At 46.9% G+C, this 17108-nt stretch overlaps 1 protein-coding gene and 1 pseudogene across 1 annotated transcript in view; one reads left to right on the top strand and one right to left on the bottom strand.

The window, feature by feature from the left end:
• Positions 1-3545, bottom strand: part of ATG4D (autophagy related 4D cysteine peptidase) — a 6036-nt gene extending 2491 nt beyond the window's left edge. The window contains exons 1-5 of the mRNA XM_011380350.2: positions 2961-3545; positions 2363-2446; positions 2109-2282; positions 1558-1834; positions 1382-1484 (exon numbers count right to left, since the gene is read on the bottom strand). Coding sequence (XP_011378652.1) covers positions 1382-1484; positions 1558-1834; positions 2109-2282; positions 2363-2446; positions 2961-3192 — 870 coding nt within the window. The 5' untranslated portion in view covers positions 3193-3545. The remainder of the gene's footprint in view (positions 1-1381; positions 1485-1557; positions 1835-2108; positions 2283-2362; positions 2447-2960) is intronic.
• Positions 3546-6017: 2472 nt separating this feature from the next.
• LOC111731699 lies at positions 6018-6136 on the top strand (annotated as a pseudogene).
• The last annotated feature ends 10972 nt before the right edge of the window (positions 6137-17108 follow it).

The following is a 17108-nucleotide window of genomic DNA, read 5'->3' as shown; positions in this document are numbered from 1 at the left end:
CTCAGCCAAGCAACATCTGGTGCGGGGAGGGGTGTGACGCTCCCATCATCAGTGAAGCACATCTTTCCAGAGCCCCCAAACTCCCTCAGACAATCCCAGGGCCACCAGGCAAGTGTGGATACCCCCATTTTACAGAGAGCAACCAAGGCCCTGAGAACTGGACGAAGAACATAAAGCCAGGAGGTGGAGCTTTCCCCGCAGCCCGGAGCCCATTCCCAGTTCCAGGCCTGACTCGTCCTCACTGACCTGGCACCTGGGTTTGCCAATACGGAACTGGGAGCACAGCAGTCCTCAACCCAACATCCTTATGTTCCTCCTCCTCAAGTCTGATCTGCTGCTTTCTATTCTCCCCCTCCTCCCTTGCTGGTGCCCAGAAGTGGATTTAACCCTTTCTGGAGACACAGCTGCTATGATCTGAATGCTTGTGTCCCTCCTAAATTCATATGTCGAAAATCCTACACCCAAGGTGATAGTGTGAAGAGGTGGGACCTTTGGGAGGTGATTAGGTCACTGAGGGTGGAGCCCTCAAGAATGAGATTAGTGTCCTTATAAAAGAGATAACCCCCCCAATTTTTAAAAACTATGTATCAGTGACAGATGTTAACGTGACTTATTGTGATCATTTTGCGATGCATAAAAATATCAAATCATGATGTTGTATACCTGAAATGTTCTGTGTCAATTTTACCTCAATGGAAAAAAAGAAACAAAAATGAGACCCCAGAGAGCTTGTTTGCCCATTCTGCCATGAGAGGATACAGCAAAACAAAGCAGGGAATGGGCTCCTCCCAGACACCAAATTTGCCTGCACCTTGATCTTGGACTTCCCAGCCTCCAGAATTATGAGAAATACATTCCTGTTGTTTATAAGTCTGTGCTATTTTTGTTATAGCAGCCCAAATGGACTAAAACAATGGCCCTCTGTAAAAATCGAAACTTGCCCAAAACTTTTCATAAAAATGTCCAGTTTTTGTAGATTCCCTGATTAGGAGGACGGTAGAAAATAACAACCATTGCTAATATTTAATGAACATTTACTATGTGACAAGCACTGCTCTATGGGTTTAACTTGTATTATTGACTCGTTTAATTCTTATGACAACTCTACGAGGCAAATGAGACCAGACTTTTGTACTTATTAGAACTGTTTACAGAGCAAGAGTTAATTGGACCTGAGAGAAAAAAGTCCTATGTCCTTCATTCTATCACTCGGGGAGCAGCCCCTTAAGTTTCCTCTCCTGCATCCAGAGGGAGTAGAGGGATCCTGAGGAATCTCCCTCTGCGTGGGCCTTGAATCCTTCCAAGAGTCCCTCTGATCCAGAATTTGTTTCAGCCTGAGAAAGGTGGGTCCTAAGAGGCAGCTGAGGTAGTGACTGACTCAGGGTGAGAACCCCATGACCTTGGTTCCCAGCCCCTTACCTGTGCAGTCCTGAGAAACATACACCACCAGGTGGGTGACCTCTGAGCAGCTCTCCACAGCTTTCCTGGGGGCAGGAGGAATGGCCTGAGTTCCTGGGGTTACCCATTGGCTCCTGTGTCCCCTGCAGCAGCCCTCACCTGAGTATATGTGCCACGAGAGATGGCCCATACCAGTCACCCGCCTTCTTGCCTGAGCTCTGCCCAAGCTCCACCAGTTGGTGTAGGCCGAAGGGGGCTTTAGGGTGGTCGGCAAACCAGGACACAATCTGTCGGTGCCGGCGTTCCTGCTCCAGCTCAGGGGAGCCCTGGGTCCAGCGAGGGGGTATCCAGCAGGCAGGCCCATGGTGCCAGTAGGGAGAGGCCAATCTTGATGGCTCAGGGGGGTCCAGGCCCACGCCCTTGACCCACATCCAGTCTGGTGGGGATGGAGTACATAGTCAACCGGTGCCAATGTGAGGGGGCACAGTTCCCATTTACTCACACTTTACAAACCATTCTAATGCTCCCGAGACCCCATGTTTAACAATTTTCACATTCCTGAAACAAACGACTCTAATGCCACCCCCAAAACTTACTTTACACACAAATCTAACATGAATTTAAACTCTTAGTTTACAAACAGTTCTAACACCGCTGACCTATGTGGTTGGCTCATACTCCTGGTGTGCCCTTCCCGCTCCGCCCCTCACCTCTGGGCAGGAAATGCAGCAAGAGGCCCTGTGCCAGCATCATCTGCCCACTGCGTAACATGCAGCCCCAGCCACAGTCCGAGGTCAGATAGCCCCCAGCAAGGGGCGGGAAGTCCCTGCGGTATGTGAGCCACAGGCGGGACACGAAGTCCCGCTGGAAACGCTGGATGTCACCTACAAGAATAGGCTTGTTAACTGCCACCAGGAACACTTCTGGGGGTTCCCCCAACCCTGGCCTGGGGGCACCCGCTTACCCTCAGTCTCGAATCGGTAGCGGCGGCCACAGAGGTGGACGCTGGAGAGCTTGCTAAAGCTGGTCCGGCTTTTGACTGCCCAACCTGCAGAGACGTGGGGCAGCGAGATAAGGGACACACAGCTTAACAGTTACGACAACAACAGTGCTCCCATCCCCCCATCTGTGAAATGGGGACCGCACTACTTTCCATCTCAGTGGTGGCACTGGGGAGTTTATGTCATATTCCTCTTAGATGGAAGTGGGGCCCCTAGGTGCAGCCACACCAATGTTTGCCATCAATTCAGGATAAACTAAGGCAGTTCTAATTACTGTATCCATTTTACAGGAGGGAAAAACAGAAGCATAGGGAAGCAAAAATGCTTGTTCAAGGTCAAGATTTGAAAACACATTCCCTGTACGACCCGCCACAGATCCGCCCTGGGCAGGGCAGGGCGGGGGACCCACAGGTGACTCACTGGAGAACAAATGGTGTATACACGGAATACAGGACAGGGTCCGGTTCCTTGACTCCCACTGACCTCTAAGCCCCCGGTCTGGCGGAAACCACGGCTCGCTCGCACCCCAGAACCCACCCCCTGGGCCCGCCCCCTCCTTACCGTACTTGACGTTGTTCCAGGCAGTCAGGAACTTCGCTTTAAACTTGTCCACTTCGTCCGGCTCCCCAGGGGCGATCCCGGACGAGCCCAGAACGGGACCGCTGGCTCCGGAGGGCCCCAGGCCGTTGGGGTCCGGGACTCTGGGCCCCCGCGGCCTGCGGCCCTCGGGGCGGCGCGCGTCCTCAGGGCTCGCGCTCCGGTACTGCGCGGCAGCCGGCGACACGGAGTTCATGGGCGCGCCGAGGGGGAAAGGGGAGGCGGACCGAGGGCCCGGGTCGGGGCCAGGACGCGGCCGGGACGCGAGCGCCCAGGAAGGCGCTAGTCAGCCCCCGACGCGGCTGCTACGCCCCCGGGTCCGGCGCGGGGCGCTGTCACCGCCGCCGCCATTTTAGCGGCTCCGGCCCGGGAGGGAGGCGGGCGTGACCCAGCCGGACGCCCCGGGCCCCAGTCTGGTCTCCAGACTCAGTCCTGGGTGGCCGCGCTGGGGCCTCCAGACGCGGCAGCACCCAACAACCCCCACGCCCACCCGCCCCCAAATCGCAGCGCCCGGGCGCGCCGAGCCCCTGCAGGTCTTTATCGAAGGCCCCAGAGCCTGGAAGCCCCGCCCCGGCCCGGCCCCGGCCCCGCCCCCGGGCCCGCCCACGACGGACACCCAGAACCTGCCTGGGCCTGGGGCCGAACCGGTGTGTGACAACCTCACCCCACCCCGCTTCTCTCCCCGCATCCCAGCCACACTTCTGTGTGCCTCAGTTTTCCTATGAGCAACATGGGGCTCAAATACATGCCAAAACATAGACAAATCCTCATAATAATTTTGCTGAGAGAAAGGAACCAGACAAAAAATTAGACTATATACTCTCTGGTCCCATTTATACTAAACTCTGGAAAGTGCAACCTCCTAATACCATTAGAGTCGCCTGAGGGTGGCGTGGGAGAGATGAAAGGGATGAATTTGAACAAGGCGAGAGGATCCTATTTGGAGTCGTGAGTATATTTAGTATTTAGATTGTGGTGAGGATTCCCATGATGCAAAAACTCATTGGAGTGTACACTTTAAATGTGTGTGGTTTGTTGTATGTCAATTATGCCTCGGTAAAGCTGTAAAAATTTTTCAATGCATGTAATTCAGAAGAATGTTAGACGAAGGAACTGCGTTCGTCGTGTAAAGCTCTTAGCGTGGCGTTTGAGGCACAGTTAGGGCTCAGTGAGAAAGCCAGCCACCACCTGAAAGGCAAGATGACAGTGTAGTGACACCGTGAACCACAGAGAGGGGGGCCTCTAGTGGCCAGCCCAGGGGCACTGTCCTCAGCTGGCTGAAGGAAGTGAGAAGAGGATTCGGAAGAGGGTGTGGGAAATGAAGGAGAGGACGCAAAAGGGCAGTCACTGTCCTAACTTTCCCTCCTCTCTCTCACTTTTCTTGAGCCACACCTGCCTCTTTTCTCAAACCCAACAGGTACTGTCTCACCTGAGAACCTTTGTACTTGCTGTTCCCTCTCTTCCCTGAAATAACTGCATGGCTCCCCCTCAACCTCCTTCAGGACTTTATTCAAATGTCACCTCCACAGGGTAACCTTCCTCAAAAGTCCTCCCACCCCTGGACTCTTACCCCTTAGCTTCCATATTTTTCCCAGAGCAGTTACTACAGCCTGACTGAGTCAGCTCTGGCTGCTGTAACGAATACTGCAGACTGAGAGGCTTAAACCACAGACATTAATTTCTCACAGTCCTGGAGGGTAGAAGTTTGAGATCAGAGTAACAGTAGAGCCAGGATCTTGGTGAAGGTTTCTTCCTGGTTATGTCCTCCCACGGCCTCTTTTTATAAGGGCATTATTCCCATCACGGGGACGCCACCCTCATGACCTCATCTAACCCTCGTCACCTCCAAATACCATCACATTGGGAGTCAGGGCTTCAACGTATGAAGGAAGGACAAAAACATTCAAACCACAGCACCCATTTTATACATATATAATTTTTATGTCTATTACTTCTGTTCCAATCGTATTCCGGGGCAGGGGACTCTGTTCATCTGAATCACTGCTGGGTCCTTAACACTCAGCCTGTGGCCTGGCCCACAGTAGGTACCATGAACAACTTGTGAAATGAAAGAACTTATTTCCTCACAGGGGACACGTGGGCTGTGGGGGTCAAAAACACCTTTCTGTTTTCGTTTGGTCTGATGACTGACCACCTCTTCCACCAGCCCGGCACAGATCAGTTTGCTTAAGGAGGAGTGTATGGGGCACTGGATTCCTTCACCCTTCCCCTATAAGTGCAGCCACAACATCAGCTCCCCACCTGGGTCTCTGTCTCCAGACCAGGGTCTAGCCTCACCTGTGTGGCCTCTGGGACATCCCCCGGGTCCTGAATTGATGCTGCATTTCACCCCCACTGGCTCTTGCTCCCCAGCCCTTGCCTGCGTCCTAGCCTCCATTACCTCCCTTACCAGGGTCTGTCGTGCCACTCATAATCTGCCCCGAGTTGTCTTCATACTCCAAAAAAGCAGCACAATAGTCGTGACCACTTTTGAAGATGCTGCAGACAGGTGTCTCAGCCAGGTGACCTTACCTGTCTGTGCAACAGTTTCCTCATTTACCAAATGAGTAATAATGGTGACTACTTCCTCGGGCTTGGGAGAAGGATGAAATGAATATGCAAAATGCTTAGAACACTGTCTGGCACAAAACCACCACCACATAGTGTGAAGTGTTACTGCTATTGTTGTCATTCTCATTTCCAACACTCCTCTCCCAGGTCCACCCCTCATTCCTGGCCTTCTAGCTGCCACCTCTGACCTCTCAAATCCACACAACAGCAGAAAGAAACTTTCTATTTATAAAACTATTTTTTTCTTTTTCAAATGATGCTAAAAATTCATTTTACTTATTTTAAAATAATTTTTAAATTGAGGTATAATTAACATATAACATTATGTCAGTTTCAGGTGTACAACATAATGATTCGGTATTCGTATATATCGCAAAATAATCACCACAATAAGTTTAGTTAACGTCTTTTAACTAAAATTAAAATGGTTGTTTTAAATATAAAAATACTGTCTATGACCATGCCACCCTGAACAAGCCCGATCCTGTCTGATCTTGGAAGCTAATCAGGGTTGGGCCTGGTTAGTACTTGGATGGGAGACCACCTAGGAAGGCCAGGTGCTGTAGGCGTAAAAAACAAAAAATAAGGGATTGTAAGCTGACAAGGTCCTTGCAATCTGTGAGGTCAACCAAGGGTTGCTTCGCCTAATATATATATCATATCTATAATATATATATTATATATATTATATATATGTTATATTTCATAAAAATAAAATTATTTCATGAACAAATTTCACCACACCAAAAAAAAAATCTAGAGCAGCGCTGTCCAGTAGAAACATAGTGTGAGATATAATGTTCAATATTCTAGTAGCCATGTTAAAAAAAATACAAACAATCCAATGAAAAAATGGGCAGAGGATCTGAATAGACTTTTCTCCAAAGAAGACATATGAGCAGCCAACAGGTACATGAAAATGTGCTCAACATCACTAATCTTCAGGGAAACGTAAATCAAAACCATAATGAGATATCACCTCACATCTGTTAGAATGGCTGTCATCAAAAAGACAAGAGATTTTCTATATATGTGTGTGTGTGTATATATATATCGATCACATTTCTTTATCCATTCACCCATTGGTGGACACTTAGGTTGTTTCCATATCTTGGCTATTGTAAATAATGCTGCCGTGAACATGGGGTTGCAGATGTCTTTTCGAGACGGTGTATTTATTTTCTTCAGATATATTCTCAGAAGTGGAACTGCAGGATCATATGGTAGTTTTATTTTTAATTTTTGAGGAAACTCTATACTGTTTTCCATAGTGTCTGTACCAGTTTACATTCCTGCCAACAGTGCAATATGGTTCCCTTTTCTCCACATCCTTGACAACACTCATTGTTTCTTGCCCTTTTGATAATAGCCATTCTGATAGATGTGAGTTGATATCTTACTGTGGTTCTGATTTGCATTTCCCTGATGGTTAGTAATGTTGAGCATCTTTTCGTGTACCTGTCTGTATGTCTCGTTTAGAAAAATGTCTATTCAGATCCTCCAAAAAGATATATCGAAATCCTAATCTCAGGTACCTGTGGCTGTGACTTCATCGAAAATAGGGTCTTTGCCAATGTAATTAGTTAAGATGAGGTCATACTGGATTAAGGAGGGCCCTAAATCCAAAGTGACTGGTGTCCTTATAAGAGAAGAAGAACAGAGAGCTACAGACACACAGGAAGAAGATCAAGTGGCCATGGAGGCAGAGATTGGGGTTATGAAGCTGCAAGCAAACCAAAGAATGCCAGTAACTGCCGGAAACTCGGAAGAGGCAAGGAAGGGTTCTCCCCTCTCCCCTGAAGTCTTTAGAGAGAGCACGGCCCCACTGACACGTTGAGTTTGGAATTCTAGCTTCCAGAACTGTTAGAGAAGCCGGTTCTGTTTTAAGCCACTCAGTTTGTGGCGATTTACTACAGCAGCCTCAAGAAAGCAATGTAGCCTGTTGATCACTCTTCTTGCCCAAGTCTCAGCTTGCTCATCACCTGCTCCAAGAGGCCTGTCCTGACCTCCATCTTGGGCCAGGCCTCCTTTATGTGTTCTCAGGCTTCCCCTCACCACAAGTGAAATAATTCCTAATCACCTGTGTCATTGCCTGTTAATCACAGTGTCCCTTGTGAGAGTGAAAGTCCCACGAAGACAAGCAACAACTGTCCTAATGCTATTATTCTTTCAAGAATATCAGTTGTCACTTACAGCTTGCCTACACCGAGTGCCAACAATGACAATGAGAGAAAACAAGCCGCACCCACTCCCCAGTGCCTTTTGTGTTGGAACATGCTGGAAGCACAGTAACTGTTTGTCAAATGACTAAATAAATAATAATAGGATTTACCTGCCCTCAGAGCCTCCTCCCAGCTCTTTCTCAGAGTCTCCACAATTGGCTTCTCTAGGGCCAACTTCTAGGGCTGGCTTCTCTAAGACCAACTTCCTCGAGCCATGCCCTACTGGCTTTATCTGTCTTAAATCATTTAACCCTTAGTGCAATCCTATACGGTAGGTACAAATATTATCCCCATTTTACAGATGAGGAAACAGAGGCTCAGAAATAGAGGCCACACAATAGGGGAGCTACTATTATTCCCAGTGGTAATCTTCATAGTTGCCATGCATTTGAAACTCAGAAAGCAACCCAATAAAAATGCAGGCAAAAGATTTGAACAGACTCTTCACAAAAGAAGATAACAGGATGCCAAGTAGCACATGGAAAGATTCTCAAACATTACTAGCCATCAGGAAAATGCAAAATAACATGGCAATCAGATGCCGCTACAAACCCATTAGAACAGCTAAACTGAAAAAAGACTGACCTTACCGAGCACTGATGAGGATATAGAGGAACTGGAACATTTGAAGTCCGTGCAGTTTATTGTATGTCAATGGTACCTTGGTAAAGTAGAAAAAAAATCAGTATGGTAATATTAGGGCACCACTGCAAAAATGCACTTGAGTGGAACTCAGTAAGGTAGAATTGTCTTCTCGTGACTGTATTTTGGCATTAGTGCATGAATTTTATTGCGGGTCTCTCAGCAATTCCAGGAATGTTTTCATGCCTCTCCACTCAGTTCCCATGCCCCTTAGTGAAATAAATCAGGCTCAAGAAATCCTCCCAGGCTGTGTAGTTGCTATAATAAATTACACACTCTTGAAGAAAACATAAATATGAGGTTAGATGCTTTCTCACGGTAGATCGCTTTTTGTCCAACTTTCTTGCTTCCTTAGAGTCATCCCATCCTGCCTTTCATGCTTCTACTACACTGAGAGTTGTGTGAGAGAATGCTCTAGAAATGAGCTGTGCTTGTTTCTGCCTTTTTAATTGAAAGCATGCAAAACTCTTTTTTCATTCAAAAAATGTATCCTGAGCATCTACTATGTACCAGATTCTGTGCTGGATTAGGGGCTGCAGCAATAGATAACACAAATACTGTTGTCTCCTCTTGGGGTCTTGTAGGTAGGATGCAGGAGAGAGATGATGAATTCATTACACATACACAAAAAATCGCATAGTTATAATTTTAATAATGATCATGTAGGAAAACACGAGCTTACAATAGGGGAAATAATCTAGTTTGGGAGCCGTGATCCAGGAGGACTTCTCTGAGGAAGCCACATTTAAGCCGAGATTTGCATTAGTCAGAATAAATCGTTTCACCGCAGTAACAAGCAAGTCCAAAGCTCAGTGGTTTAACACAACCAAAGTTTATTTCACTCTCGTTTTACTCATCCTACATGGACTGACAGAGACCCAGCTTCAAATAGTTATGCAGAGGTCTGGGCTGACGAGGCATCCACAATCTTATAGTTGTACCATCTGGAATTTATCACTTCAATTGCGACAAAAAGGAGACTGGAGAAGTGTGTGTGGAAGCAAAGAGACAATGGGTCTACGGACTCAAAATTCGGACAGAAGATTTTCAACCCAGACCACTATTTTCAGACAAAATATTGATTGCGTATCAAATAAAGACATTTTAAAACATGGAAGGATTAAAAAGTATTATCTCTCATGCTCTTATGTTCTCCGGAACTTACTGCAGGATGCACTCCATTAAAACAAGGGGATAAAGCAAGAAAAAACGAAGACATGAAATTGAGGAAATGGGTCCCAACATTGGAGATAAAGAGAATTCCTGGCAGGGTGACAGGAGGAATTCCCCAGCAGAAAGAACCCAAGAGGAAAACAGAATGCTACCTGTTCTGATTATCTGGAAGATATGATCATTTGATCATTTGAATTGACATGCACAGCCAGAACTCCTAAGAAAGACAAGTAAGTGGGGGAAAAGGCAATTAACTCCAGGTGGAGAAATTATACATCATAATAATTATACCTCTCAATTGTATCCCTCAAAGAAAAATTAAATTACACTTCCATAAAAGCAACAAAAAAAATGTGAGCTGCAAGACACCAAGTGAATGCATGTCTTAGATATAGTCGATGACTCAGTGGCACCATGTGATGACTGGGAGGCATCTCAAACCCAACCAGCCCCAAACCGAACTCGCCAAATTGAACTCTTGATCTTTCTGTGGTTCTGTGGCCTTCCCACCTCAGATGCCTGAAGCACAACTTACCATGATTTGGGAACTCTTTATAGCACAGACGAAAGTGCTCAGACCAGCCTTGGTCTGACCCCTCCCACATTCTCTAATCTGGCCAATCAGAGCCGTCCATCCCCCAGGGTTTTGGTTCTGTTATGACAAGTGATCCGAGCTGGACCAATGAAATTCAGTACTGGGACTACTGTACTGGAGCAGTTGGATGTCTTTTTCCAAGTGGATTCTGAGTGGAGATAATGAATCCACAGCACCAGGAAGAATCTCTGCTACCTAAAGGGAAGCTTGATAAGTTAAGAAAGCCCAGCTAAGCCTAGAGACAGAGAGTTAAATTTCTGGTGACACTGGAGTTTCTTGATTCAGCTATGCCTGAAGTCAACACAAATTCTAGATACTTAGATTTTCAGTTACATGAACCAATTCATTCCCCCTCCCCATACCATTTTGAGTTGTTTTTTAGTTGAACTTAGTTGTTTTTTTTTTTCCTGGAACTTCTAGCTAAATAAATTCTGAAAAATATAGCCCCTACTCAATGCCAGCCATTGCATTAAAGAGTTGGCAGGACTGTATCATTGAGCTCTATGAGAAAGGAAATAATTATGATTCCTATTTAACTGATGAGGAAACTGAGGCTCACAGAGCTAAATCCATCTGCCCAAGCTCATCAGAGCCAGGATTCCAATTCACATCTGTCTGACCTCTACAACCCTCCTCTCTTTGAAACTGAGGAGCAATGGCCAGATTTGGAGATTCAGAGGCAGGAGGTATGGTGTGGGAAAGGGGCAGAGGATGAGAGAACAAGCCAGATGCCAATGGCCAGAGCTCCTTGAACTTTCTTCAAAGGGCACCAAGGAGTTATGAAGGGTTTTGAGCAGGGGAAGGACGGGAGGAAGGACATGCTGCAGTGTGGGCCATGAGATCGATAAAAATAGTAACAAAAAGTAATAACTATCCAAACCTCAATGAGATGCCCCTTCACCCCCACCAGGATGGCTATAATAGAAAAGGAGGCAAACTAACAAGGACATGGGGAAATCGAAACCCCCATTCATTGCTGGTGGGAATGTAAAATAGTGCAGTTGCTTTGGAAAACAGCCTGGTGGTTCATCAAAATGTTAAACATAAAGTTACCACATGACCCAGCAGTTCCACTTCTAGGTATCCACTCGATAGAAATGAAAACATATGTCCACATAAAAAAACCTGTACACAAAAGTTCAGCCATAACAAGGAATGACGTATTGATTTATCCCTACGACATGGGTGAACCTTAAAAATTTCATGCTGAGTGAAAGAAGCCAGACACAAAAGGCACATAGTGTGTGATTTCATTTACATGAAATGTCTAGAATTAGCAAACACATAGAGATGGAAAGTAGATGAGTGGTCTGGGGGAAGGAGGAATGGGTGTGACTGCTAATGGGTACAGAGTTTCCTTGTTGAGTGATAAAATGTTCTAAAATTAATTTTGGTGATGGTTACACAACTCTGTAAATACACAAAAAAACACCGAACCGTATACTTTAAATGGGTGAATTGTGTCATATGCGACACATATGACACAATTCAATAAAGCTATTATTTCAATAAAGCTATTAAAAAATAATTCTTCACTTTTAGCGAGTGGTTAGCTCTGGGTCAGGAAATGGTTGCATTAATACTGATGAGATGGCTGTGAGAAAGAAAAAGACCTTCTTGACTCAATTTTCTAGGTGAAGAGATTGAAGTCACAGAAGTTAAACAACTCACATAGCAGGGCGGGGATCAGACAGGGGCGGCCTGACATTTGAGGCCCCGCCAGAACTGACCCTTGCCCCATCCACAATTTCACCCTCTCTCCACTTTCCTCCCCCTAAGCCACGCTCCTGCCCACTGACCTGATTTGTTTCTTTTATCATACATACTCTCCAGCCTCCAGACTTTTGCATGTGCTGATTCAAACCCTGTGCCCAGATGTTCCTCTCCCTCCCCTCCCCACATGCTCTGTGAAATGAATGTCTAAGTGTGAGGGGGCGAGAGAGGACATGCTAACTCCAAGTTTCCAAGCCTAGGGCCTGGGAAGTAAGGGGTACAAGGAAGGGGGCACCTAAAGGGCTGCTTAGGGGAAAGATTGGGTCCTGCCTCACTGCCTCTAGAGAATTTGGCTCCCAGCTCATGTTGACAGCATTTGGAGCCCTTGGCTGGGTCTCACCCAAGGTGTAACTGGGGACACTCACAGGAGGATGAGGTCAGATTTCTTCCTAGGGAGTTTCCTAGGCCTGGGGTGAGCAGGTGAGAGAAGGGAAGCCTCGTCCTGCCCAGTTCCCGCCTAGTGATTCCCCTGCCCCACACTGCCTCCTTCTTCCTCTTCCTGACCCCCACAACTCACAGCCTCTTCTTAGAGTTTTTTAGAATCTTTAATAAGAAGTCTACAAATACAATGGGATACTATTCAGCTGTAAAAAGAAATAAAATCCTGATATCTGCCACAATGTGAAGAACCTTGAAAACATGCTCAAGGAAAGACAGATACAAAAGGTCACAAATTGTATGATTCCATTTATATGAAGTGTCCAGAATAGGTAAATCCATAGAGACAGAGGTAGATTGGCAGCTGCCAGGGCCTAGGAGAGGGGGGATGGGGATGGGGAGTGACTTCCTAATGGGTGTGGGATTTCTTTTGGGGGTGATGAAAATGTTTTGAAATGAAGTAGCGGTGGCGGCTGCGTACCACTGAAAATGTACTCAACACTACTGACTTGTTCCTTTAAAATGATTAATTTGACGTTATGAGAATATCACCTCAATTTTAAAAAATAAAATAAAAGGAAGTAAGCTCATGCTGACTCTTCTGTCAAAACCACCCTTCTTACAGCCTTCTTGTTACTGTGACCTAATTTTTCACATCCTCAAAGAGGCCTTCCCTGACTCCGGATCTAAAATAGTCCCCAGTCACTCGCATATCACCCTATGATATTTTATCTGTTTATAGCGCACATCACTATGTGGAATTATCTTGTTAACTTGTGTATGGATTTTTTTGGTCTCTTACTAGAATGTGAGCCCCTTATGGGCAGGAGACTATGTGTGTTCCCATTTTCAGATGAGGAAACTGAAGCTCAGGATAGTTTAGAAACCTGGAGGTTGCCCTGCCATCTGTCTGCTCTAGAACCCATGCTCCTGGCATCTCGGTCAGGCATCTCAAACTCAAATATCTTTAGGGGCCAGGGTGGGAAAACAGATGTCCAAAGCTGCCAGGTGTCATGGCCTGGGAGCATCTGTGCACTCAAGGGCCTCTCAGGCAGACTTTTTTTTACCTTTTTTAAAAATTAATAAACTTTATTTTTTAGAGCAATTTTAGTTTCACAGCAAAACTGAGCAGAAGGTACAGAGATTTCCCATATACAATTGTTCCCCTCGCAATTGCCCCCACTATTGGAATCCCACATCATAGTGGTACATTGGGTACAATCGATGAACCTGCAATGACATGTCATCATCACCCGAAATCCATAGTTTGCAGTAGTGTTCACTCTTGGAGTTGTATCTTCTATGGGTTTGGACAAATGTATATTGACATATGTCCAGCCTTACAGTATCATACAGAGTAGTTTCGCTGTCCTAAAAATTCCTTGTGCTCTGCCTGTTCATCCCTCTGCAACCCCCTCAGCTCTGATCTTTTTATTGTCTCCACAGTTTTGCCTTTTCCAGAATGTCACGGAGTTGGAATCATTCAGTATGCAGCCTTTTCGGATTAGCTTCTTTCACTTAGCGATATGTCTTTAAGGTTTCTCCATGTCTTTTCATTGCTGGAAAGCTCATTTCCTCTTAGTGATGAGTAAATATTCCATTGTCAAGATGTTCTATGGTTTCTTTACCCATTCACCTGCTGAAGGACATCTTGGTTGCTTTCGAGCTTTGGCAAATATGAACCAAGCTGCTAGCCACATCGTGTGTGGGTTTTTGTGTAGACCATAGCAAGTCGCCAAGTCCAGTCCCTCTCAAGGAGAGGGGAACTTAGCTCCACCCTTAAAGAGAGGAGTATCAGAATTTATGGACACAGATTAAAAATATTTTGGGAGAGAAATACTGACACTATGCAAATGTTCTGTTTCTCTTTTAAAATTTGCCCCTTAAGTTTCCCATCGATCAGTGAATTCTGTGGGCAGCAATTATTACAGTGCTATTCTGTTAATTTTCTATTTTCATAATTCATTCTACATTTATTAATTGAAATTCTTCTCTTTTTAAATTGGTCATGTTTTTAAATCAGTATAAACTTGCAGTCATTTATTTTATTTTTTGGGTTATAATCCAAGACAATTGCTAGTCTTTTTGTTCAAATTATTCCCACTGTGGCCAGTTCTTATAGGCTGGCTCTTGGGTCCTTTTGGCTTTCTTTTAAAAGTACTTTCTGTCATTGGAAAGTGCTTCAAGATCATTTTGCATTTCCTTTGCCCCAGCCCTAAAATCAGCCATTTCTCCAAAGAGCCCTGGTTCTTCGTACTGGAAAATGGTATTTAGAAACCTAGATCTGTGCTCGCTTTGGCAGCACATACACTAGAAACTTAGATCTGGGCGATGAGAATACTTCTTGCTACTGGGGTGGTACTGCTTCTGGGGGCAGATAGAGCTAGGAAATGTGTGTGTGTCCTAACCCATGTATGCACACATAGCTATATTTATTTTCATACGTATCTCTTAAAAATAAACATGTCATACTGATAACCCCAGTCCAGCACCACATCACTTATTTGTAACTTCTTTCTCCAATAGCACAAAACCTGGCCATCAGTATCTATGGCATATGTGCTTATTTGTTCAATATTATCACATAAGTAGATCCAAGATTGTTAACCTGTACCTCTTGAGAAACAAATTTACCAACTAGGGTACAGTGTTTCTGTACAGTTCAGACAGAATTTTGAAGGGAAAACCTCTAAGCTAGGCAAACAAGCCTTTGGCTGCAAGCTGGAGTTGGCCCTCTGGACTCTAGTTTGAGAACCCCATGACTGCTCTGGTCACTGGTCATGAGAAAGCTGTCAGTTGGCACCTCCCTGCAGCCATATTTACCCCTCAGGACTAGTTGGAAGAGAGTGGGAACTCCTGCTACAGCCCCCTGGCTCTCTCAATGAGTGGGTGTCTGAGGGGACCTTGGGAGGCATTTTGCCCTTTTAGATGCACAGACATGGCTTAGTGAGAGTGGGTGAAGACCGGATGGGGTGGCCCCTGAGGTGAGGGCCTTGGCAGCAGAACCTGCCAGGCGAGTGTGCTGGCCCAGGCATGCATAGGCAGGTGGCTTGTAGCAGGAGCTCGGAGGCCAAGGGTGCCTATCCCCTGAGAAGAGACCAGGCTTTGCTGGGGTGGGGGTAGGGAGCTGGTGTATGGGGTCCTCAATGAGGCCTGAGCTGAATCCCCTTCTAATATCTCCATGGGGATACAGCGGTGACTAATGGTACCCAAGCTGACACTTACTGGGCTCTCATTGTATGCCCCTCCTCTGTTTCAATTGTTCCTTTGATCCTCAGCAACATCTCTCAGTGTGGACGCTGTTATCTCCATTTTACAGATTAGCCAACCAGGCTTAGTGGGGCATCAATTCAGCTGAATCCGGCTCCAGACTTCCAGCCCTTAACATTTACACAAGGCCTGGGCAGAGGGGCAGACAAGGTCCCTGCCTTCCTGGGGCTGGGGGTCTAAGGCACAGGCACACAATAGGCCAGGTGAATAAATAAACAATCAAGGTCATTTTGGATGGTGCCAACTGCCATATGAGATTGTAGAGGAGAGGGACAGATCAAGGAAGTCCTCTCTGAAGGAGGTGACCAGCTGGGAAGGGCTGGAAGAAGTGTGTTCCGTGTTCCAGGAAGACTGATCTCCAAGTGCCAAGGTCTGGAAGTATGTGAGGAACAAGGGGGAGGCCAGTGGGGCTGAAAGGGTGTGAGGCAGAGAGAGAATGGAGAAATATGAGAGCCTGTGCCAAGACTTGTGGGCCCTGATGAGGACTTGGGTATTGACTCAGAGAGACCTAAGGAGCCACTGGCGAGTTTGGAGGAGAGGGGTGTGATCTAATTTTTAAGAACTGTGGCTGCAGGTGTGGAATAGGGGTTAGGGATGGATGCAGCTGACATCTTGCCTGAGTCTTCAGAACCGGAGTCTATGGGAAACAGGCGCTGGGATGTGGGAGGTGGCAGGAGTGGGAGGTGCTGGGCCCAGAACGCGTGGCAGGAAGAGCCTCCCACTTTTGTGTCCGGGCCTCCAGAAGTGAGATTGCTGCCTAGGAAGTGAGAAGCAGCCACCCTCCCACTCTGGGGTGCGGCTTCCTCTTCGCAGTGCCTGCTGTGTGCCCCGCTGACTGCAATGCCCCGCACGTGGCTTTGATTGGTGGGAGCAGGCGGAATCGGTTCTTTTCTCCCTGAGGAACAGCTAGACCAGGAGTCGCAGGCGTCCCCAAGGGACTACATGGGGCTGATACGCGGCCCGATTGTGCCTCTTGGTCGCTCCCCCAGAGGCACCCAAGCTTGATTCCCATTTCCAGCCTCCTGCTCATCGCCTCTGGGGCGCCCTCACCACACCCGCGGCCAGCAGAGACTGCAGCAGCCGGGGCAAAGGGCACTGTCTTGGGAAGGTCGTTATAGCTAGGCCCAACTCCCTTTCCAGGCTGTGGCTGCTGGTCTGAACGTGAAGGAGCTAGGCTCGGCAGGGAAGCTCCTGGAAACTGGGGGTGGGGACGAGGGGCCAGCTGGGACTGGCCCGCTGGAGGAGCAAAGGCTGGGAGAGGCGTGGGAGAGTGAGACAGAAAGGCACATACAGAGACAGGGAGAAACAGATCCAGACTCGGAGAGGCGTGATGAGAGAGACACAGAAAGTGTGGGAGACGCTCATTTCTTCCTTCCTTCATTCATTCACTCAGCGGATACTTATTGGGTATCGGCTGTGTCCCAGCAGTGCCTGTGGTAGACGCAAACCCCTGCCCCTGTGGGGCTGACAGTCTGGTAGGGACACAGC

This window comes from Pteropus vampyrus, unplaced genomic scaffold, assembly GCF_000151845.1.
Source record: "Pteropus vampyrus isolate Shadow unplaced genomic scaffold, Pvam_2.0 Scaffold391, whole genome shotgun sequence".
Lineage (NCBI taxonomy): Eukaryota > Metazoa > Chordata > Mammalia > Chiroptera > Pteropodidae > Pteropus > Pteropus vampyrus.
This window is presented reverse-complemented; position numbering and strand designations above follow the sequence as displayed.